This window comes from Erpetoichthys calabaricus, chromosome 11 (genome assembly GCF_900747795.2).
Source record: "Erpetoichthys calabaricus chromosome 11, fErpCal1.3, whole genome shotgun sequence".
In the NCBI taxonomy this organism is placed as follows: domain Eukaryota; kingdom Metazoa; phylum Chordata; class Cladistia; order Polypteriformes; family Polypteridae; genus Erpetoichthys; species Erpetoichthys calabaricus.
In genome coordinates, this window is record NC_041404.2 from 64,099,582 (window position 1) to 64,125,399 (window position 25,818).

Consider the following 25,818-nt stretch of genomic DNA (forward strand, 5'->3'; position numbering starts at 1 on the left):
CTATCTATCTATCTATCTATCTATCTATCTATCTATCTATCTATCTATCTATCTATCTATCTATCTATCTATCTATCTATCTATCTATCTATCTATCTATCTATCTATCTATCTATCTATCTATCTATCTATCTATCTATCTATCTATCTACTGGAATCCTTAACAACTTTTAAATAGTATTGGGATTAGATATTGGGAAAACATGGATATTAGCTAACCACAGTGATTTGTTTTATCTGAATGAATGGTGTCTTCTCATTTTTCAGCCCTCTTAAGTTCTTATATTTCAGGCAAACCATTTTTGCCTATTTATCCCTTTCAGAGATCATTGCATCTCTAAATATATAAAATCCAACATCTGTCTGTCTGTCTGCTTTTCATGAGAGAACTACTTAACGGATTTAGATCGGGTTTTTTTCTATAATTTACTTGAACATTCCAGTTGATTTTACAACCTTCTGTCATTGCACTACGTATCATATTCACTTGTGGTATCGATTTATTTGCGCGAATCCGAAAGAGACGCAGCAGGCCGAGGGGAGGGGGGCGGGGCCCTACTCACTCACGCACCAGCTTCAGGGCGTATCTTACATCCGCTTAGCTACCGAATGAGAGAACTACTTAAAGGATTTAGATTGGGTTTTTCTCTATAGTTTTCTTGAACACTCCGGTTTTGTGACTTCTCTCATTGCGCTAAGAATCATAGTTCGCTTGCAGGAGCGATATATTTGCACTTATCCAAGACACTGGCTGCGGGCCGAAGGAAGGGGGAAGTGTGACGTCAGAAGTGGGGAGTCGGTCTACCTCTGCGTTTTGGAGAAAAACTTACCTCCTTTTAGCTAGCGATACCTTTTTGTTCATTGATTTTTAAAGTTTGTCCTGTTTCACTACTATGTGGGAGGAGTCGCAGGGAACAGCTAGTTAAATACATAGATGAGATTCTAGTTTATAATCTCTTTATTCCTAGGGTTTGTGTACAATTTTTAAAATGTCTTTTGTCATTTCTGGTCACAAGCCCATTAAAATTTGTTTGATTTGTTGACTCTAAGATGTTCAAAATTACTATGAAATTAATAATACTTAAATGTTTATGTGTTAAGCATAATGTAGAAAACATATCAATAATGAATCTTCATTTAGATTTAATGTTACATTGTGAATAGAGAAAATAACATAAACAAATGGAAAATAAGTTATTAATCCCAGCAGTTTTACTTACCAGCATCTGGGTCTTTAGCAAATAGTACAGCAATAGGTGTTTTCACTGTTGTGTTGTCGAAAACACTGATTTCATAGTGATTGGACGAGAACTTAGGTGCATTATCATTTATGTCCTGGATAACTAACATAATGTCTGCCTGGCAAGACCGCCCACCACCATCAGTTGATTTCACAAACAATTCATATTCCATTTCTAGTTCACGGTCTAAGATTTCCAGGGTGTGCAGATCTCCTGTAAAAATCACAGACAAGAAAAAAAACACTTTTAACAATTAAGGAAAACTAACAAAATATGCTAATATTTAGATAGATAGAGAGGACACCATTCATTCAGATAAAACAAATCACTTTGGTTAGCTAATATCCATGTTTTCCCAAGTTGTCAAGGATTTCGATAGATAGATAGATAGATAGATAGATAGATAGATAGATAGATAGATAGATAGATAGATAGATAGATAGATAGATAGATAGATAGATAGATAGATAGATAGATAGATAGATAGATAGATAGATAGATAGATAGATAGATAGATAGATAGATAGATAGATAGATAGATAGATAGATAGATAGATAGATAGATAGATACTTTATTAATCCCAAGGGGAAATTCACATACTCCAGCAGCAGCATACTGATAAAGAAAAATATTAAATTAAATAGTGATAACAATGCAGGTATACAGACAGACAATAACTCTGTATAATTTTAACGTTTAAACGTTTGGCTCATCTGCCTACCCACCAATATCCCATATATCATGATTTAACTAGGACTCACAAGCTTTAGTTTCTTCTTCTTTGTTTGTTTTGTAGTTTTATTGAATTCTTTTATGTTAAATTTTATAGAACATGTTTTTATTTGCTCTTTTTGTATTGTATTATTACAATTGTTTTAATAGATGGGAGATTCATTTCTCTTCTCAATAAAATTGCAAATACATACTGAAGGATGGAGACTGTGAAATTATAGCACAAGGACTTATGAGTGAAAAATATGAACTAGCTGCTACAAGTCCAATCTCTTGGTTCTCCTCCTGTGTAAAGTAAGTTATAAAATATAACACACACATAATTTGACAACTTATCGTCTAAAGAAGTATACACGGTTAGGGCATTATTATGAAAGGCTTTAAGGGAGTAACACATGCTGTATTTGTAGTTCCAATTTCTCTTTCAACTGCCCTTTAAGCAGTCAGCATTTGCACTTTTTAATGTGCTGCACGTGGCAGCTGGCTAGACTTTCTAATTGCATTATTATGGGTATTTTACTTTCTCCTTAAATGTCTGATTGTTTTGAATTATGTGTGTTTTTGCTTTTAATTCATAGGTATTTGTGCTGAGTTTACATTTCACTTTATGTTAAAGCCTTTCTAAATACGCCTTAAAGTAGCACTGGTTTAGACAAGCCACTTGCAGCTCAAGATTAAAAGTTAAGCGGTCTAATGCGATTAATACTGGTTAATGGTAAGCTTTTTTACTTTAATTCTGCATGTGTGTGGTCAGGTTTTTGAAAATAAATCACTTACTAAATCTGCAACAATTTAAACCTCAGGAAATATGGTCAAGCAGAAAGACTGCTGAACATGACTTAAAAAAAGAAAAGAAACAGAAACAATAAAGCAGAGTTAATATTATCCAAATTGGAGCAAACCACATAGTGTAATAGTTAAGCTGCATATTATAGTATGAAGTACCAAACAAGCAAATGTATGTAATTTCTGTATAAGTTGTGGCAGATGGCTGGCACCCTTGCCCATCTGGGACACCAATGTGATGGAAGGACTGGGGGAGACAGTGGGCTCAGGACATTATCTTCCCAGGGACTCTAGAGGTCAGCTCTCTTGGGTTGCTGTGGCTCCACAGATTCCCCCAGGGAACGCTGGGAGTTGGAGTTCATGGCAGTCCTATTGGGTTCTGTGGATGCAACCAGGAGGAGCTGTGGAATCGGGAGAGTCATTCATGGCAGGAATGCGGCAACACCTGGAAGTGCTCCTGGAAGGAGATCACAGGACATCAAGAGCACTTCCGGTTGTTCTATAAAAAAAGCCAGCTACCACTAATCTGGAGGAGGAGGATAAAGCTTGCCAGGAGGAGTGGAGGCGGACTGAGAGAGAGAGGAAGAGAAAGAAAAGAAGAGAAGTGTGTTTTGTGCTTTGTTTGGTGCTTTGGAACTGTGCTGTGCAAGTGAGAAAAGGGGGAAGGTGTTTCCCACAAGGAAAATTTAAAACTTGTGTCCTACATCTGTCTGTGTCGGGTTTAGGGAGCCGGGCGGGGCTGCAGGCCACAATGTAGATAGTTAAATTCTGAATATATAAAGCAAATTTGGAATATACTGTATAAAATAAATTCAGTACATATGAAGTCACTGTCCAAATATACAATGTCAATTCTAAATATATAATGTGAGACTCTGAATATACAAGTATGATGCATTCATATGAATACACAGTATTAATTCTGAATATATAAGATCAAATTTTGAAGGTATATAATATTACTGTCTGAATATATAACTTCAGTCAAATTCTGAATATATATAGAGTCACTGTATGAATATATAAAGCCAGCATCTAAATATATAAAGTCAAATTTTATATAAACAATATAAAGTCACTGTCTAAATATAAAGTCATTTCAGAATATTTAAAGTGAGAGACTGCACATATAAAGTCAAAATTGGCATATACAGTATAAAGTGAAATTCGGTATATATAAAATTAGTCTGTATGGACAACGAACAGTATATACTGTACATTATATACTGAATCTGACTTTATATATTGAAATACTGTCTTTATATATTCAGACGGTGACTTTATATATTCAGAATATGACTTTACATATTCACATGGTAACTTCAAGCTTTCAAAAATTCAGTGTATTTTCCTGTTTGGCACACAATAATTTTTATATTTAATCAATTTTAATATATCTTGAATTCACAGTGGAAAAAAATACTATACCCCCATTGAATTCTATATTAATCTTACATCTTGAAATGAAATATATCAACAGGGAATAAATGTAAGAGATATAAATATCTTTTTTTTTCAATGAAATTTCTAGCCTTTATCATTCTGAATGTCACTCATTTATTTTTACACTATTATATTGCTCTAAGCTCCAGCTCTTTGTGACCCTAAAATTGAATTAGATATGTTTAATAAAGATTAAATAAAGGTCTACTTAAAACAAAATAACAGAATGGCCCACAATACCATCAGCAGTCAAACAGACATTGAAGATACACTATAAGACTAATAAATATGTACTGTAAAACAAAAATAAAAATACCATTTTGCTTTAAAACATACTCAAAAAGACTGCATGCTAGCCAACTTCGGACGAGGGCTAAAAACATTATCAGAGACACAACACATCCAGGCCACCCTCTGTTTGCCCCTCTACCATCTGGAAAGAGGTAAATTGGCACGTATTATATATTTTTTTTACTATATACTTCATACAGTACTATATATGTATTTATATTATAGTAGGAATGATCAAAAAGATAACACAAGAATTCATTAGTTTTTAATGTTGGTGAGAGAAAAAAATATTTAATGGAAAACAAATCTCAATGAAGAACCAAAGACCGATGATGTTTGAGACAGCAGTCACTGTAGGGATCAGTTATGTGTCATTTGAATCAATTCTTCACAAACAGTTAAACATGAACAAGAACTGGGCACATTTGACACCCAGAATATTTACTCCTGGAATGAAGCATCTTCACTTCCTATGTTCCAAGGAGGATCTCAGACTAATAAAGTTATACAGGGAGAAATTTAAGAAGTGTCACATAATTGGGAATGAAACCTGGATACATCAGTGTAACCCAAAGTCCAAAAACCTGTTGAATCTGGGGGAGCATTGTGATTTTTTAACACCAAAAATGTTTACATATACAAGCTTGCAACCATTCTTCTGCTTTATGATAATATCTCTTCTAATACTGCATCTTTTGCAAAGGCTGCTCTCTGAAACTTTGAAAAAATGACACACCATCCCTATTTTCAAGAACTGGCCCAGTGTGACTACCATCTGTTAACCATTCTGAAGGGCTGTCTTTATGGGATGTGCCATGTCCAAGATAAAGACTTAAAATCAGCTTCAGAAGACATTTTATTGATGTGACACAGGTAAACATTTCATTATTAAAACAAGTGTACTAATATTAGTGTTTGTGGGAATTACATTGAAAAAGAAATCTTTTTAGGTTGTACTCTTTCTCTTAATATGTCAGGCTTAAAACCTTTGTGTTAATTCCTTTTTTAGATAGTGTACAACATAAAAGCTAAGTACAAATGTATGCTTCATTCATTGCACTACCTCTATTTTTTGTATTTATGCTACTGAAATAGGCAATAACAGTGTACATCTGTACAATCAGAAAAGCAACATCATATCTACTGAGCCTACAGGTAGTTTTAGGGCATTTATTATTGATTTTATGTGTGATAATAATATTCTTATATATCGCAATTTAGAGTTTTACTTGCTGTTATATTCAAATGTTGAAAGGTAAATCATTTAAGACATTTTTTAAAGAAATCAGATAATTGTGGGCTATGTATTTATGAATCCTAGAAAAATGATATTATTAAACATGGTTCATTTTCAGAAGTAGTTAGGATTAGTACTACATTAAGTTTTGCCCACAAAATCATAAGGTTTTATTATATATCACACTCTAAATGCAATCATCAAAATTATATCACTGTTGTTTAAGCTTCTGTAGATGCTTATCTACTAATATTACATATGAGCATTATTGTCAGTCATTACATTTCTGAAAATTATTCTCCAAAATCTAACCTCTTGTTTAGTGCATCACTGTCTCTAATTAAAACTCATAATCTAAATGTTATGGTTGATGATGTGCAGATAAATTTCCTGAGAAAACAATTTTCTTGTTGTGGCTCTTAATTGAAAGATTAAACACTGTCTAGACAAAATATTGCAATGCAGTATCTGATAATAGTTTTTCAGGAACTTACTTCTGCTGTTTTACTCAGGTTGTATATTTCACAATACCACAGTATGCATTTGTAATTGTGAGGAATACATTTGTCCAAACATGAATGTCTGACTCTGCATATTCAGGAAGTTTAGATGAAAAGACTGCTCTCACCTGTTTGGGGGTCAAGACGAAATTTGTCTGCTCTAGGACCATGAAGAGTATATGTAATCTGTCCACTGGTGCCAAGGTCAGGATCTCTTGCAGAAACTTTAAGAATGAAAAAACCCACTGGAGCATCTTCTGGGACCGACTCTGTATAGAGCACCTGTAAGTAATGCAGAGAACAGTATATTAACTTTTCTTTAATTATAGGTTAATGATAGGTATTACCTTAATATCTCATTCTGCTTTCCTGGGGGAAAGCAATCTTACCTTCTGTACTACAAAGGAAAACATTTCCTATATTACTTTAAATGATGTACAATCAGTGGATTTATGGAAGGGAACTGAGAACCCATACAGAGAGCATGTGTGTGTGCGTGTGCGTGCGTGTGTGTGTGTGTGTGTGTGGGTGTGTGTGTGTATGTGAGTGAGAGACAGAAAGGGAGGATCAATTAAAAGGCAGAGTTTACTACACCTGCCCCCCTTCTTAAATCCACTGGCCTGAGTGCACGGCTGCTGGTGAGTCTCGGGAAGGATCCTGGACTGGTTTGGCTCAAAGGTAAGTACAGATGTTACTGCCACTGACCCCAGGTGAACAGAGTGAGGCAGAGCCACTGGTGTGAATGTACAGGCAGTAAATGCTGCAGGGAAAAGATCATTGGAGCATATAGAGCCACGTAATATATAGGAGTAGTGGCAACGGCACTAGAGGTGGCCGAGGTAGGAGATGGCTATCAGTAAACCTTGCATGATACAGAGGCACTGCGTTTCACCCTGTGTTAATCTACCAGCACCATTGAAGATAAAACGTCAGACACATAATTCAAAAACACAAGCTCATAAATTGAATATTTAGAAACATATTAGCTTGTCATCATCCATCAAATGAGCGTACTAAGAGATATCTCAACATCAACATCAAACCTAAAGCAGAAATACAAAGGAATTCTCATACATTTCCAATTGTTATTCTATGGAAAAAGTGCTAAATCATATTGTACATAAGTAACTGGCATGATTCATAATAATGATGTCGACTGTTCCAAAATAACTAGATGTGCAAGTTCACACACCCTATAAAATAAATTAATGGGTTGCTTAAAGGGCTCAAGACTTCAAGCCCCAAAGTGAAACTGAAAACTTCTGGCTTCAGATGTGTACATATGAGCAAAAACATGCCTAGAACACTGCAAGATTGAAGAGTTTGACCAAGCAATGCAGAAACAAATTAGTAGCACCAGGCACAAAGAAAATTTATATAGTCCAAAAATTAGTATTTCCTAGATAGGAAATTGCAATGAGTGTATCATAAAAATTGAAAACATTTGATTATGATAACAATTGAAGTTTGCTTTAAACATTTTAACAATACATTAAATCATTGACGTGAGTTTACAACTTATATCATTTTTGTACAGCAGAGGCTTCTGCTGGGGAGATAGGAGGGAAGTGCTTCATCTGCCCTTATTGCAAAAATATCACCAGGTACAATTACATTCACTCTATAAAGAACAATTCCAAAATGTTTCAGTACAGGTCAAACCATCATTAATGGGGTCCTTGGATAGAAGTTTCACTGCACAACAATGTTTTTGCTTCTTGAACACTGCTGGGTGTTTCTTATAGATTTTTCGGTGCTGATCACGAATATCACATCAAAATTTACCCATCACGGTACCCATCACGTACCATCAGTTTTGTCATGATTTTTTCTTATATTGTATCCAAACATTTTCGCTCCCGTAAGTGACTTATCAACAACGGTTTGTGCAGCCTGAGCATGTCCAGGCATGGAATCAGGCCAGATTGGAAGCTGTTCTGTGGAAGTTGACATCCTGGGTATGCCTGGGCAGGTCTGAACGAGCTTGACGCTGTCTCAGCATACTATAAAGGTGGCTTGCATACACCGATCCTGCTCATTTGGTTAATATAGATAGTCAGTGTGTATGTATAGTATCAGTATAGTAAAGTATAGTATCTGTAGCAATATAACAATAAGTAAGCTTGATGCTATAGACGTTTTGGTGTCAATGTCGTAACAGCCGCGATATATTCTGCTAAATGTGTGGCGAATATACACTTGCGCCTCAGAGACGTTGGATGAGTGCTCTTGTGAAGAAAGCTTATCATCTGTATTTCGGCTGCAAAATTGGTGATCAAGACAAGGAATGGCCGCCTCACATTTGCTGTGCGACATGTGCTGTCAGTCTGAGAACCTGTCTCAGAGGCACTCGAAAGATGATGCCGTTTGCTGTTCCGATGATATGGCGAGAACAGAAAGACCATGTGACGGACTGTTACTACTGTTTGAATAATGTGTCTGGTTTCTCTGCCAAAAACAAGAAGTCAATTGAATATCCTAACCTGCCTTCAGCAATGAGACCTGTGCCACATAACGACAGTCTTCCAATTCCGAAACCACCAGAGGACTGGACTTTAGATGAACCAGATGAAGAAACTGCAATGCAGGGTACTGACAGTGACATTGACCCAGATTTTGAACCATGCTCATCAGGCGATCCACATCTGATAACACAGTCGGCATTGAACGATTTGGTCAGAGATTTGGGTCTGTCAAAAGCAAAAGCCGAGCTGCTGGGTTCAAGACTGCAGGAATGGTGTTTGCTGTCACCAGGTACGACAATTTCTGTGTTTCGAGGCTGACATCATGATATAACCACATTTTTTGTACAAGTCGACAGTCTCTGTTTCTGTTGTGACATTGAAGGATTGTTCACAACCCGGAAAAGTGGCATCTCTTCATTGATTCATCAATGTTAAGCCTGAAAGCTGTTCTGCTACACAATGGCAACGTTTATCCTTCAGTTCCTGTTGGCTATGCAGCACACATGAAAGAAACATATGAGAATATGGAACTGTTGCTGAAGCACATCCAGTATAGCAAGTACAACTGGAATATCTGTGGAGATCTTAAAGTCGTTGCTCTGTTACTACAGTAGGACTGCAGCTCGGCTATACAAAGTACTGTTGTTTCATCTGTGAATGGGACAGCTGTGCCAAAGAGTCACACTATTCTCGACAGAACTGGCCACTCTGTAAAAAGTTAGTTCCAGGACAGATGGCACATAAATCGCTTGTCGATCCGGCAAAGATATTTTTGCCTCCTCTTCACATAAAACTGGGACTTATGAAGAATTTTGTGAAAGCACTGAACAAGGAAGGCAAAGGTTTTCGTTATTTAAGACAGATGTTCCCAAGAATAACTGACGTCAAGATCAAAGAGGGCATTTCTGTTGGCCCTTAGATCAGACATGTAATGAGTGACGAGTGGTTTAAAGATCTGTTAGTTGGGTCTGAAAAAATTGCTTGGAAAGCCTTCAAAGACATTGTTGACAATTTTCTGGGCAATTACAGAGCCCCAAACTACATATAGCTGCTAAACAAACTTCTCAAAGCATACAAGACAATGAAGTGCAACATGCCAATCAAGATTCATTTCCTCCACTCACACTTGGACTTCTTCCCCACAGATTTTCGGTGCTGTCAGTGACGAACATGGTGAAAGGTTTCACCAAGACATTGCTACGATGGAGAAACCATACCAGGTCAACTGGAATCCGTCAATGCTTGCTGACTACTGTTGGACAGTGCAACGTGGTGCACCAGATATTGAATACAAAAGAAAATCAGGAGCAAAACACTTTTAATTCTGTTGAATTTAATAGCTTATGCAAAATATAAACGTGACTAAATACGTTATTGTCAGTAAACTTATAAATGTCTATTTCTCAGAGTTCCTACATGATGCAGTAAAACCAAAACTATATTTGTGCATACCCAGTAGGAACCTGTCACAATCAGCAAAAATTTTTCAGGAAGCAAGACATTTAAAAAAAAATGTTGTGCAGTGTTTTCAAAAAGTACTAATTGACTATTCCTCTTTATTCTTCATATTTATTTTTCACCTTTTTAAATTTTCATTTTACATGTTGTCACACACTTGCGCATGGGAAGCACCTAATGAGCTTGAGTAAGGGCAATTCCGAATTAGACCCAGATGTGGCAGAGTGCACTGACTCTTTTTCTCCCTTTTCTGCAGACCATTAACGGGAGATTCCACCTGGCCTTCTTGACATCACTTCTGGGTCTGAGCCTATGGAAGAAGATCTTGCCGTCTCCGGCCCCTGTGATATCACGTCACGTGCCTATGGCTGAAGACCCCTATGAGCCCAACCCCTTTGATCTCACTTCCTGTCTTCCCCTTTAAAAGCCTCCACCTTTTCCCTATTCCATCAGTTCTGTTTTGGACTCGGTTTTGTGCACATCAGTAATGTTATACATTTTGCAACTTTGCAGCCAGGATACCAATATATGGGTGGCTGCCCCAAACCTTTTTATGACTCTTATGTCTGGTTTTTGTGAAAATGTACATATACCCTTTTCTGGGTGTGTAGGATAGATAGGAAAATTAATTCAGAACAGAATGTCCATTATTCAACCACAAATAGTACAGTCAGTCAGTCACTTCCCAACCCGCTATATCCCAACACAGGTTCACGGGGAATAGTACAATATATTATATTAGAATTTTGAAAATATGTTAGAAATATATATATATATATATATATTTATATATATATAAACGGGTGACGTTCAAAAAGTTTCAGCCCTTTTTTTTTACTCTATTTATTAAGAATTTCAAAAACAAATGACATCACTTTTCTACATAGTCACCTTTGTTTGTGATGCAATTTCCCAGCGTCGTACCAACTTTTTAATGCCCAATTAATACTCCTCCTACCTTCACCATTTCCACCGAAAATATAAAAGTGTGGAAACGTTTCGAATGTCCCTCGTGTATATATATATATTTAAGTTATTTTCTTAATTATGAAATAGTGTATAGTCATACACGCGTGCCCGGGAGACAGTTTTAAGGCTTGTCGACTTGCAGTTACACCCCAAGTCGTGGGTTGGTGCTGCCTCCTAACATTGTTCCCGTCCTTTCCTCTGCAACTCTGGAGAATCATAGGCCCATAACGCATGATGTAAATTCTGAGATTGGGGCTCCTGATCTCACACCTTCTGCCTCCTCAACTTCATAACCAGTACCACTGCCATCTCTCCCCAGTCTGATTGGAGACTCCCATCTGTAAAGATGTATTTCTCCAACTTACTTGAATTTTATGTATAACAATATATGAGGGTCACCATTTGGTGCCCCAACCCTTTACCGCTTGTTTCTGTTTCTATTAAAAATGTGTAAGACAATGGTGATAGCTATGGTCATGTGATTAATTTATTAGATCAGATTTGCTTCCTATACCATTACAACTGTCTTGTGTGTGGTCAATGCCTGAAGTGGACACACATTAAGTGCCCGTAAGCACAAGCTCTGTGATCCATCAACATTTGATTGAAAAGTGTGGCATAGGGGAGGACCCCCTTGAGTTCATAACAATATGATATGTACTGGTTCACTTCAAGCCTTGCTTGTGCTATATCTAGTTTAACAGCACAAAAAATAATGAACAATCACAGTTGTATAGTATGTCCAGTAATACAGTTAAAAAATATTTCCTCTAAACACATAACATAAAACATTGACAAGAGCTAATGTTTATGATTGTATACTGTAAGTTGAGAGACAAAGTCTTGATTCTCTTTTTCATTTGCATTTTTTTATTTTGGCATTAATAATATCATAGTTCAGTGAAAACACAAAATGTCACAATGAATACAAGCTGCATGGGATCATATAGTAGTGCATTAGATACCTCAGCTGTCATTCAAGGTATATGAACTTTCATTTTGTACTTGTGATTCAGGTATTTAAAAATGAAGCAAAATCTATTTTCTGCTCACTAATTTAATGACATATCCTAATCCCAGCCAGTATTGTGTTATTGATCCATTGATCCTTCCTTTGTACCCATGAAGAAGATCAATAATGAAACCTTTCTTTTTTAAATAAATGGCTTCTGGGAAAAGTAGCCTGATTATAGCTACAAAAATTTGCATTCTGTGCCTATCTATATGTTATTCCATCCATATGTCAAATTTCTAAACTCACTTATCTAATACAGCAATTGCAGAAAACTGGAATGTTTCCTGAAAACATTGTGTGCAATTCATGAAACCAACTCTGGAAAGGATGTTTAGTCCCTCACAAGGCACGCTCATACATACAGCCAGACCAAGTTTTATTTAAACATGCCCTGCCCTGTATACCCTGGGAAGATTTGGTGGATCATCCAGTGTAGGTTCCTGCTTTCTGCCTGATGTGTCCAAGATAGGATCTTTCTGCCACAACCCTGAACTTTATTAAACAGATTTGATAACGATAGACAAATGAATGTTCTCATTTAGAGCTGGGTAGAACTGAGGTGATTTCAAAAAATGGATGTATGAGTGTGTGACCTGATCTAAGGCTCCTCTACTTTCTCATAGCACTGTAAGCAAAGTGCTATGTTCAGAAAATGTATGGATGTAGCCTCAATTATATAAAAGATCAAGGATGAAAACTAAGTTAAAGCTATAAAACTGTGTGCCAGGTCAGCTTTGGATTTATGACAAAACAAATTGCCACAACATAAGCATGCAGAAAAATTTTGACTTATCAGGTGTTTAACAGGAGCCAATATATTGTTTTGGTGGTGTGCCAATAGCAGACAGGTGAGACTGAGTAGATACTGACATGTACTTCTTAAACATATTGCTTACAGGCAGAATGATTTTATCCAAATTAAAAATTTTCCAAAAACTTTCTTTGCAATAATATACAATAAATAAAACAACCCAAATTAGAGGGAAGAATTTTCATTGAAATGGAGCAAATATAGACCTTAAGCTTTATGCCAAATAATAATTATAATAAAGAAAAAATAATTTTAACAAGTAATTACTCTTATAGTGCAACCAAATTAAATGATACAAACACATTTCAGAAAGCAGCAAATATTGTGCATAGAGTATATCAAGCCACCACAACAGTGAAAACGTGATGCCCAAGTCACGTACAGCCGCCCTATCCCCGACATCAACAGGCAGGACACCAATTGCCACACAGCACACAATTTATTTTTTGTTCAGCAAGCCCGACACAACACAGTGCCTCTTGCCGCCAGTCGTTCCACCTCCACTCCTCCTCAGGCTTTGTCCTTTTCCTTCCAAATCTGGCCCCACGAGCGGAGTGAGGCGGCTTCTTTTATAGTGCTCCAGGTGCTCTCCAATCCTCATCCGGCAGAACTTCCAGGTGTGGCGGAAGTGCTGCATGGGTGCACCTGGATCCTCTTCTGGCAGCACTTCCAACTTTGGTGGAAGTGCTGCAGTCCAGGTCTCCAGAACTGTCCAGACACCTCCTGGCGATGGCCACAGGTCCCAGCAGGGTTGAGCTTTTAAGCTCCAAACCCATGGCCCCGGTGTAAGTCAGGGGGGGTTGCCCCTTGTGTTCCGGGGAAAGTATTGCCACGACTATATCCTCTCCCCCAGTCCTCCCATCACAGGGGTGTCCAGACCAGGCAAGGGCCCTGGCTGTCCACCACAATAGTTAATAATGGGTGATATAAGGTAAGCCAATGGATAGATTTTAATTCATATATTTGCTCCTTTTGCTAAAGCTTTACTGTTTTCTGTGACATTCAAGTTACAACTGGCCCAAGCTATTACTTTGTGTTACAGCAGCTGCCTAAGGCCGAAAAATGCCTTGGTGTATTAAATATGTTTATCCAAGACAGCAAATCTGTATGTAGTAAAACCTGTTTTTACAAAGAGTTTATGACAGGTTTATATATTGAAAAAAAATCTCACAGCGACCAATTTATTCTGTAACATTGAAAGGTAATCACACCTTACCTGCTCACACTGAGGGCTGTTATCATTAATGTCAAGAACATGAATTTCCACTTCTGATGAAGTCTGAAATCTGCCATCGGTTGCTGTAATCTTGATAATGTGCTTCTCCTTCTCTTCTCGATCAACAAGCCCTTTCACCACCACTGTCCACTTTCCATCCACTTGTTCAATTGAAAATATTCCCTGTGGATCTCCATCTGTGTACAATATAATAATAAAGAATATTGGTTCACATGCAGTAAACCAGCACAGCATGGGAGCTCTTCTAGACAGACAGACAGACAGACAGACAGACAGACAGACAGACAGACAGACAGACAGACAGACAGACAGACAGACAGATAGATAGATAGATAGATAGATAGATAGATAGATAGATAGATAGATAGATAGATAGATAGATAGATAGATACTTTATTAATCCCAATGGGAAATTCACATTCTTCAGCAGCAGCATACTGATACAATAAATAATATTAAATTAAAGAATGATAACAATGCAGGTGAAAAACAGACAATAACTTTGTATAATGTTGAATGTTAACGTTTACCCCTCTGGGTGGAATTAAAGAGTCGCATAGTTTGAGGGAGAAACGATCTCCTCAATCTGTCAGTGGAGCAGGACAGTGACAGCAGATTATTCTACAAGAGAGAATAGCTTTTGTATGTAGGCAAATTTGTAATGTAACAATGCAATGTGCATTTCCTAATTTTTACAATGCTCTTAAGAGGTTAAAAATAATAAAATAATGTAGCTAGCTATACAAAGCAAATACACCTTTTGTACAAATGTAAGGAAAATTTTCCAGGATAGGCTTTGCTTCCCAGCAACTATGAATTGGGATAAAATGTACAGTAAACAGAATTTTCTGGGCCACATGCGTATGTTGTGTCATACAATTATAAAATAGTCCTTTGTATCCATATTTTAGAATAAATTATGATTTAATAAATAAGGAAAAATACTGATTTAGACAGGCTTTTGTCAGGTCTTTTTTATGTCTTGTAGGCTAGCTCCTGCCATTTACTCAAACTAGATACCTACCTATAAACCTCACATTCACATTACTTGAGCAGCAAAGGCTTAACCAATGCAAGCCAAGCTGGAAAAAACAAAGATACTGTTATATAACTCCACTTGTGTCTGAGTGATGTTTAACCTGCTCTGACTAATTTCTTAATTTCTTCATGCTTATGTTTGTACAATATGTTATCTAGATGTAAATTTGAAAACTGCTTAATTACATCCCCTTGAATAAACGTCATAATTATTCAATGGATAAGCAAAATGCTGCAATGCGATCACTTTAATAATATCTCACAAATTAAAGAAATTACTAAGTTATTCATTGGATATTTAAAATAACCATTTGCTGTAAGACACATATAAAATAATAAAAACAGGAAGCCAACCTGTAATGTAGCATGTTAGTTGTCTGTTTTCCTCTGACACATCGAAATCCTTCGTATCCACACTTACAATAGGTTCACCGGGTGGGCTGTTTTCAATGACGGAACCTTTGTAAACATCAGAGGTAAACTGTGGAGGGTTGTCATTTTCATCCATAACAATAATTTCGACTGCTGCTGAGGAAGACAGTTTAACTTTTCCCCCTTGATCTGTAGCAATGACTAGAAATTGGTAAAGGTCTTTGGCCTCACAATCCAATTCTTTTAAGCTAGTGATCCATCCATTCTTGCTGTCAATTGCAAACAGCTCATTGACATCATCAGATTCGGGTTCTAGTCTGTATGTCACTTGTCCATTGGAGTCGGTGTCAGGATCATTGGCAGTGACCTGCATTACAGTGGTCCCAGCTGGCATGTTTTCCATTAAAACTGCTTTGTATAGATTTGTATCAAACTCAGGGTAATTGTCATTTATATCATCTACCTGAATATTTACAGACGCAAGTGTAAAAACCTCGGTACTATTACTGTGACAAAGGGCCATAACATCTATTTGGTACCACTTTGTCTTCTCATGATCAATAGTTTTCTGCAAAACCAGTGTCCCACTCTCTTTATCAAGACTGAAAACTCTGTCCTTATTACTTTCAACCGTATTCCCCTCCACAAGACTGTATATTACAGGTTCTTCAGCATTTGCTTTCACAGTACCAACTTCCGAACCAACAGGAATATCTTCAACAGCAGTGAAAGTGTACAGAGGCTCTGAGAAGCGAGGAAGCGACACTTCTGGTGGAATCACATTAATTTGAACAGGTACACTGGAGTTGTGTCGAGGTAAGCCGTTGTCCTCAGCTTTCACTGTGAAATTGAAAATCCTGTTTTCCAGGCTAGCTAATGATTCTTTTATAGAGACCACTCCTGAAAAAGGATTGATCTCGATTATATCTTCTGTGATGTCTCCTGTTTCATCCACTGAATACGTTACATCTGCATTTGAGCCTTCGTCTGCATCATAAGCCATAATTTGAATAACGGGAGAGCCCTTGCTTAGATTAGACTTAATCGAGACCTGGTATTGTGAAGCTTTAAACAATGGAGCATTATCATTCTCATCTGTGAGTATAATTTTAACAGTGCAAAATGCCACCTTCCCTCCTCCATCTTTTGCCATAACTTTGATTGCAATAACCCTCTGGGTAGGATTTTCTCTATCAAGTTTCTCAGTGGTTGTTATTTCTCCATTCCTGTTGATTGAGAACTTTTCATTGGCAAGCATATTAATGATTGTGTAGTCCACACTCCCAAAAGGGCCATCATCTGGATCAATAGCAGCCAGTTTAATCACCTGGGTCCCTACCTGGGCATTTTCCACCAACTCAACTTCATAAACACTTTGGTCAAAATATGGAGTGTGTTTGTTAGCAGTTATCATGTCAATATTTACTGGAACAATATCCTGAAAAACTCCATCTGTTACAGATACAGTCAGATTGTAAAAATGATCCAAATTTTTTTTGCAGGCATTATTGAAAGAAATAAGGCCTGACGTTTGGTTAATGTAAAAGTATCTGTGATTATTGCCAGACACTATAAAATATTTTAGATTATTAACATCGTTTACATCAGGATCAGAGGCTTGAACTCTTATCACAATCTGACCGCAAACTGCCATTTCGTTTAATATTGAGTTATACTGGGGCTGACTGAATTTGGGACAATTATCATTGACATCAGAAAGATTCACAAGCAGAAGTGCTTCACCATTCAGAGAAGGCATGCCGTTATCTACAGCCCTGACCTTTAAGTTAAATTGTTGAGTGGTTTCATAATCTAATTCTTGTGTTGTCACTATCTGGCCAGTCACTGCATCAATACTAAACATGCTGGAGCCGTCTGACTCCATGATTTCATAAGTTATGTCTTTATTCCGTCCAGAATCCTTATCAGAGGCATGCATTTGAATGACAGGACTGCCAATTGGAAGTCCTTCAGCGATTTGTGCAACATAGACCTTTTGTTGAAAAAAAGGAGGATTGTCATTGACATCTTCCACTTCTACAAGCACTGTTGCTTCTGAATAGGTGCCCAGGACAGCATCCGTTGCTCTCACAATCAGAACGTGACTAGTTTCTGTTTCATAGTCCAAAGTATCAACAACACTCAGAGCTCCAGTCTTAAAATCCAGGTTGAATATTTTTGAAGCATTTTCACTAACTAAGTTGTAAACAAGGCGATATCCTTCAGGATTGCGGGCCTGAACATGCAAGATAATTGTGTGCGGAGGAATGTTTTCTGGTACATCTATAGTGTAGTGATGACTCTGAAAAACTGGATTGGATTTGTTTTGCACTGTTACTAGAAGCTCTGCCTCTGACAGCAAAGGAGGATCACCGCAATCAGTTGCTATTACTCTAAGAACATATTTATTTAATGTGTAAAAATCAAACGACTGCTTGAGAGATACATCTCCTAGATATGGATCAATTCTGAAGAACACAAAATCTTCTGCTAACGAATACATTATTTTTCCATTATCCCCAAGATCTTTATCAATTGCTGTCACTTGGAAAATCACATCACCAGCTTCAGCATCTTCCTGCACATTGGTATAGTAGGGTAGATTTAGAAATTCAGGTGTATTGTCATTTATGTCTTCTACAGATACCTTTACAGATGTGTGAGCTATCCTTGGAGGCTTCCTTGTGTCTCTTACTTCTACAACCAGATCATACATAAACTGCTGTTCTCTGTCAAATATAAGTCCTGTGGTTTGAATAATCCCTGAGGTTGGAGTGATAGAAAACATTCTCCCTGAGTGTAACAATGTGTAAGTCAAAGGTTCATTTAAATAGTTCCCTGAAGATCTAAGAGCAGCTACCGTTTTAATGTCTGTTGTGTTCTCCATAACAGAACCTTTGTAAGAGCTGTGCTCAAATGTAAGTCCGCTTTCTGTGATTTCAGTGAAATTAATTTTGACATGGGTAACATCCTTGTATAAACCATCTGATGCCCTTATAGTCAGCTCATAGCTTTGTTTCAGGCTGGCAGCATTGTGTACCAAAATAAGTCCACTGGTTGGCTGAATTGAAAAGTCTGTGTTAACATTTCCATCCTGTATAGTGTACGTGACATTTGAATCTTTATCTTCTGCCAGAACTTTAATAACTTCCATACCAGAGAATGCAGGTAGGAAAAGAACGGTTTCATACTGTGCTTGTTCAAATTTTGGAGGACAGTCATTTATATTTAATACCTGAATTGTCACTCTTGCTGGATTCTCTGCATACAAAGATGGGTTTCCTGAATCCCGGACTTGCACAGTAAAGTGAAAAACCTGTGTCAGTTCATAGTCAATACTGTTTGTAGTGCTTAAAGTTCCTATGCCAGGTTCAATTTTAAAATATTTCTGGGCATCTGGCTCAAGAATCTGATAGATAAGATGTGCATTCAAATCTTTATCAGCATCCACAGCTTGAATAACCAGTGGGGTGTTGTTATCACCCATCACCATGCTGTTTGGGTGAAGAGATTCTCGAACTTGACCTGTAAAGTTCGACTTTAGAAATACTGGAGCGTTATCATTCTCGTCAATCACATAGACATAAATGACTGCATCAGAATATGCTCTGGCTAGATTTGTCACTCTGACTTGTAATTGATATGAAATTATTGTCTCAAAATCCAAAGGTTTCTGAAGAGAAAGTACTCCTGAATATGAGTTTAAGTGGAAAGTCCCATTTGGATCACCTGCTTTAATTTCATAATTCACTGTTGAAGGACTGGTTGCTGAGACAGTAATCAGAGGTTGTCCCACATCAGCTGCCTCACTGACTTCCGTAAAATATTCCTTTTGAGAGAAGTAAGGAGGTGTCAGTTCAGACAGTTTTATGTGAATGTTCACAGTAGTAAGGTCACTGAGTGGAGGGAAACCCTGGTCAGTTGCTTTCACTGTAAGATGGTAGTGTTCTTGTGAAAGTTCCTTAATTGGCTTGGCAACTGTGATTTGTCCAGAATCAGGATCAATATTGAAAATATTGTCTGTGTTTCCTATCAGGAAAGAAACAAGATTAAATGTCAGTGTATGCACTTATTTTAATTATGAAAACAATAAGCAATTACCAGCTATCAAGCATTGAGCTACAAATTAGTATATACCTCCCAAATTAGGAGATCTGGGAATAGGTTGGCCTTTTAAGGGTAATGTCAGGATGGACTTGCAAGATTCCAGTCCTTTATCTACAATCCATAAACACAGGTAATACAGTTTCAAGTAGCATGGTAGAGAGTAGAACTTTAGGGACCTTCAAATCTCAACTTGATGTTATTTTTGAGAAATGTGGTGGACAGAATTGGGGAGCTTTGTTGGGCTGAATGGCCAGTTTTTGCCAAAAATGTTCTAAGATTCTATTTCGTGGTAGCATAGTTTTCTGATTGGGAGTTATGACATTATGTTGAGCTTTTAAGAAAGCCAGCCCAGAATCTATTTGTAAGATTCTTTAAGAGTCTCTAAAAGGCTATATAGGATTCAGAGGCAGAGGGGGAATAGATTCCATAAGTGAAAGTGTTATTGTAGTGTATCTGCGGGCAAAGAAGAGTTCACCAAGATCCGATACTGTATGTGGTCCCAAACCTTGTTCAGATGTGACAGAGATAGGAAATTTAAAACTATTCTAAGCTAAAGAACCACTGATTCTAAATTCAAGGTGAAAGTCTGGAATGAAAGTTTACTAGTTGTGTATGACAGAAAAAAGGAATGCGTGCAAGTGCTTGGTTCTTGTGTGGTACTTGTGAGGTAAGCAAGAGGTTGAACCAATTCGAACAACAACAGGAATTAACCTTGATTAGGTTGGCCCAGTATGGTAGGTTGTTTATTTGTCTTTTCATACGTACTTTCTGACCTTCCTACTTATTTTCCTCTTTGCATTTAAAGGCACAATAGACACACACATTTTTATATACCTCATTGCATTACTTTAATGTGATATTAAAGGGGATATTAGGAGGGCACTCCTTTTACATTATGTATGTGATAAATACTGAGTAGTTATCTTCTTAAGTACGCCTATTGAGTGGCACGTTGCACCTCCTTTGGCCTTGTCTGGGCATGAATTCTAAAAGATTGTTCAGTAATGTTGTCCCATGCATGAAATGATTATGTTATGCATTTGCTGTAAATTGCATAACTATACACCCTTTCACCTCATCCCAAAAATGCTCACTTGGATTGAGATCCAGGGACTATGTGGGCCACTAAAGCAATGAAACCTTGCTGTAATACTCCTGGAACCATTAAGTGACAAGCCTTGTGATACAATGCATTATAATGCTAGAAGTGTTCATACAAAGTGTGGATCAATTGTAGCCATGAAGTGTTTGAACTTGGTCAGAAAAAATGTTCAGATATGGTTTGCCTTTTAGATTTTTTAATGAGTATTAGGATCATAATGTGGGAAAGGACCACCACCATCACATTGTTACTACTGCCTTGTACTACTGACACCAAACAGGATTGCTCCATGGATTCATATTGCTTGCACTAAATTCTGTTGATTCCATCAGCATGATGTGAAAGGAATTTGGATTGCTCCCACCAAGTAACTTTTCCCACTTCTCTGCAGTCCATTTTTGATGCCTATATATCCACTGAAGCTGTACTATCTTGTTAGAACCTGACATTGTCTTTGGCTGTTGTAGGCCACTCAAGAGAAAATCCAGCAAGTGTTTCATGTTAGATTCAGATGTGATTTTTCTGGTAGTGGCTTGTCTTTTTCCCTATAGCTTGTATAATTCTTGCCATTTTCCTTTGATTACTCTGATCGACAAGATGACTGACAGTATCACTGGTAGTTTTTTTTTTTTGTGTTTTTTTTTTCCCAGAAACAGCTCCATGACAGTTTTTTGGGAGGCGCTAGACCTGCCACGCCTAATACCAATTATCGTGCTATACTCAGAAGTCACTAAGTTCACTTGTTTGGCCCATTCAGCACTCAGTTGAACAATAACTGATGCTAGTAACACTGGTCTGTCTGATTTATACCACGCACAGATATGACATGACATAGGACATTTTGGAATGCAGAAGTTGTGTGATTCTGAGTATATTGTGCTTTATAAACTGGCAACGCAGCATATGTATATGTGCTAAGTAAATATATGTCAAATATTTGGCTAAAGTATAGCCAGCCATCAGGGACACACCTATAATAATGGATAAGTGATAAACCTGAATGATACAGTATGTGTTTACTGAAAAGGTGACAGAAGAGTGACAAAACTCATTTTACATTATCTTTGGATTTACAGTAATTGTAGTCTTTTGTTTTTTAATTAATCAATTTTAATTAAACTTACTTAAACACTTAAAAAAAAGTGTAAAATAATAAAGTGACAAGCTATCAGTGAGATTGTACTTACTGTGTAAGTTTGAAGTTCTTTATTTTGTGGTGGGAAGGTAGGGGAAGCAAGCTCTTTACACTGGCTTTGGAAATTTATAGAAATGCCTTTGATAAATATAGCATTTTATGAATAATTCCTCATAAATGTTAATTTATTTTTTATCCCATGACATCAATCTTTAAACATAGATCATATTCAGAAAAATCTGTTAATCCTTTATATTTCTTTTTTTTAAAAGGCTTACATTTTAATAACTATATAAGTTTATCTTTTACTTGAATCTGAAAAATGTAAGCAATTCCAAGTAAACTCCCACTGGATTATTTGTATCTGTATTAAAAAGATGAGAATGAAGTGAAAGACATGTATCACATTCAGTGAAATTATAATCCACTGGTTACCTGAATGGAAGGAGTAGATAATTTGAGCATTGGTTCCTTTATCTTTATCCAGGGCTTTCACTTGCAAAACTTCTGTACCTGCAGGAGCTAAATTAAATACACTCCCATCATAAAGAGCGTTCGAAAAGACTGGTGCATGATCATTGCAGTCTTCAACATTCACAATAACTCGAACAAAATTCCTTTTGACAGGAATATCCTGATCTCGTACCTGAAGAAGGAGGAAAAAAAGTGTAAGATGAGAATGAAAAAAATAAATTAAAATTACTTTTTCTTATCTGCAAGCAGTACAGCATAGCATACCCGCTCTAGGATTTTTTTCAAATATAATTCATAGCTGTTTATTTTTGATGAATGTTTTGCTTTTAGGACAGCAGAGTAGCAAAAAAACTTGTGTGTTAGTTTCTAAAAGAACAGTTTTGCATTCCATGTACTTTATGTAAAAATAATCTGTTTATAAAACCTGTGTAATCCATATCAGGGTCAAATTGAATTGGTGTATCAAAACAGTACTATTTGCAAGATAGAATCCTACCCAGTTGGGGGCACCAATGCATTGCAGGGCACACTCACACTGACACTCCATGAAGGTAAATTTAGAATTTCCAATCTACATAACACGCCATTCTGTGGTGTAGGGGAGGACAAGCAGAGTACCCAAATGGAAATCCTTGCAGACACAAGGAGAGCACTGACAGTGCACGCACAGCATACACACAGTGACTGAACTGGTATTGTGACGAGTGAGTCGGTGTGTTGCACCCCAAAGACGTTGCTGAGTCATAGTACTTTAGCAAAACCAGTTTTATTCCACTCAAAACAGGAACAGCAAGGTTTTTTATTGTAGTGGGATCTACCATTCTACTATACACAGACACAGCAAACAGGCAGGGTCAGTGACCAAGTTATAATGTTCCCTGCATTACCCATCGGGTGACCGGTGCTTTGCGCATGGCAGCGGTCAGCTTGTAGTTGTTTCTGGGGTGCTACGAATCTGCGATTGCCTTGGCGACTGACAAGCAGCCTTCAACAGACGTGGCAGTCGCGCTTCTGCGTGTTGTCCCATTGGGGAGGGTCTCAAAAGAGGCAATCACGCTTCTGCGTGTCATCTTGTTGGGAAGGGTCTCAAAGAGTTCAGGAGTCTCACGTATTTCAAGCTAGGAATCTGGAGCTGTGAGGCAGTATCTGCCACTAAATAATGATAACAATAATGTACAGATGTCTTTTAAATGTTCAGCACAAACTACAGGGACAAACTCTAATATTACAGTCCTTCCGTTTGGGGTTTAGAGGTATACCATTGCTAAAAAAAGTACAGAGAAACCCAGTTTTTAAAATAGTACAGTACCAGTATTTCTTTAATTTCGGTACTGGTAGTAAATGATAGTTTTCAAGCAACTCACACTCAGTTGTTTAATAGTGCAATCGCTACTCCAAGTGAGACCTCCTCTTGCTCTTTGATTGTTAAAATGAATATACTTATTGCATCAAAGTTGAACAGACCAGGGTCTTGAAACATATACATTTATATAAACGTGCTGGAGACTGCAAGGAGTGACAAACCCCAGCTCCGGTTGATGATGTGCAGACTGCAGTGCAACAGAACATAGAGGCACACAGCTGTGCAGTGGAGCAGGGAGGTACGCGTGTTGGCAGACAGGGAGAATGAAGCTGCTATGCAATCATTTTGGTACCAGTACTGAGATCCGAAAGCTGGTATTGATACCAAAGTGAAAATGTCAGTGCCAATCCAACACTACTTGATTCTATATACTTTCTTCTTGCATTCACCCTGGAAACTTTCAATTGGTTGACTAATATATATTAATTCATATACTCATTTATATTTTCAAAGCTATCCAGGTTCATGAGGATATGCTTGTTTTCAATGCTTTTATGTATAATGCTATTGCTTTAACATGTTCTGCGGTCATGCACATTTGTCAATGACAGTAACACTACTGACTGGTATCTTTGGAAGGTTAATCTTCAGTTTTTTTTAAATTGATGTAACTGATTAGATTTTATTACAGTCCAATTTCAGTGAGCATCCTTGAAGCAACCACAGAGGCAGCAGAATAGCTGTTTGCTATTGCTTTTAGTGTCTCTTTTGCATATCATTTTCTAACAGAATATAGCACTTTCACTTTCAAATGACCTTATCTATTTGTTTAACTAATTGTAAACTGATGGTTCAGTATATTATGAGAAACCAAATCTTCTATCCCCCTTTGATATCTTTTACACATTTTGATCCCCTTCTAACCATATTTAAACATGTACCACTTAAAAATAATGTTCCATGTAGCTATTTTTCTTTTTTGTAAAATATCTTTTAATCCGTCCATCCAAACAAATACCAGTTTTCTATACCTGCCTTATCTTGATCAGAGTTTTAAGGCCGACCACATTAAATTAGGTAATTTTGTTAAAGTGTATTATACTTTAAGTTATTAAACTAGTATTCACCTTATACTGAATACTGATTTAAAACAATATAACTTACCATTACAGTAAGAATATGCACCAGCTGTGCCTCATAATCCAGCTCTTCAATGAGAAACAGACTCCCACTGCTTGGGTCTAACTGAAAGAGTTTTAAGGAGGCTGCATTGACGCTGCTGTGAATGGTGTAAATCAGCTTAGTACTTCCATCTTCATCCCTTGAACTGAGCTGTAGAATATCCTTCCAAGGTGAAGTGTCTTCAGGTACGCTCACCTCATATTGATTCTTAAGGAACTGGGGACGGTGCTCATTAATATCCACTACGTGAATATAGGCCTGTGAAAATGAGAGTGATGTTTATTTTAACATGCAGACAGAAAAAGAAACAAAGTGATTTAGGAGTCAGAAGATGTTTCTATCAGTAAAATTTTTCATGAGTGTAAAATTTGACTTGTAGGATAGGTTTTTGTGTTAATAAACAAATTCTTCTTGCAGATGACTTATGTAGCAGTTATTGTGAAATTATATGAGATGCTGAACTGCTCAACACACTCAGAAAGAAACAAATAATATTAGTAAATGTTCAGTGAAAGCTTGATACCTGGTTTGCCATATGGACAGTGCATCCATAAGACCTTAGCTCATAATTTAAAAGGGATTGAGGTCCATCTTTACACAGAGATGAGTGCCAAACTACTCCTAGATTACTGATGGCCCAAAACACCTTCAAAACCTTTATACTGGAATTCTGTTTGTCTGCCATCCACACTGAGTTGGCAACGTTATTATATATGGGTGTTTTTGACTTCAAAATACTGCTTATGGTTTACAAGCCTTAAATAATCTTGCTCCACCCTATATCTCAGAATGCCTTTCACCTTACACTCCAAATCGTAACCTTAGATCATCAGAGTCTGCTTATACAGTAATTCCAAGAGCTAAACATAAAAAAAGTGGTGAGTCAGCCTTCTGCTGTTATGCACCTAAAATCTGGAAT

The 25,818-nt window shown here is 37.1% G+C and overlaps 1 protein-coding gene across 1 annotated transcript in view; it reads right to left on the bottom strand.

The window, feature by feature from the left end:
* fat2 (FAT atypical cadherin 2) overlaps positions 1-25,818 on the bottom strand; it is a 203,723-nt gene that overhangs the window by 65,499 nt on the left and 112,406 nt on the right. Inside the window, exons 8-13 of the mRNA XM_028813216.2 lie at positions 24,882-25,157; positions 22,376-22,586; positions 15,579-19,625; positions 14,166-14,362; positions 6,360-6,513; positions 1,221-1,454 (exon numbers count right to left, since the gene is read on the bottom strand). Of these exons, the coding sequence (XP_028669049.2) occupies positions 1,221-1,454; positions 6,360-6,513; positions 14,166-14,362; positions 15,579-19,625; positions 22,376-22,586; positions 24,882-25,157 (5,119 nt within the window). The remainder of the gene's footprint in view (positions 1-1,220; positions 1,455-6,359; positions 6,514-14,165; positions 14,363-15,578; positions 19,626-22,375; positions 22,587-24,881; positions 25,158-25,818) is intronic.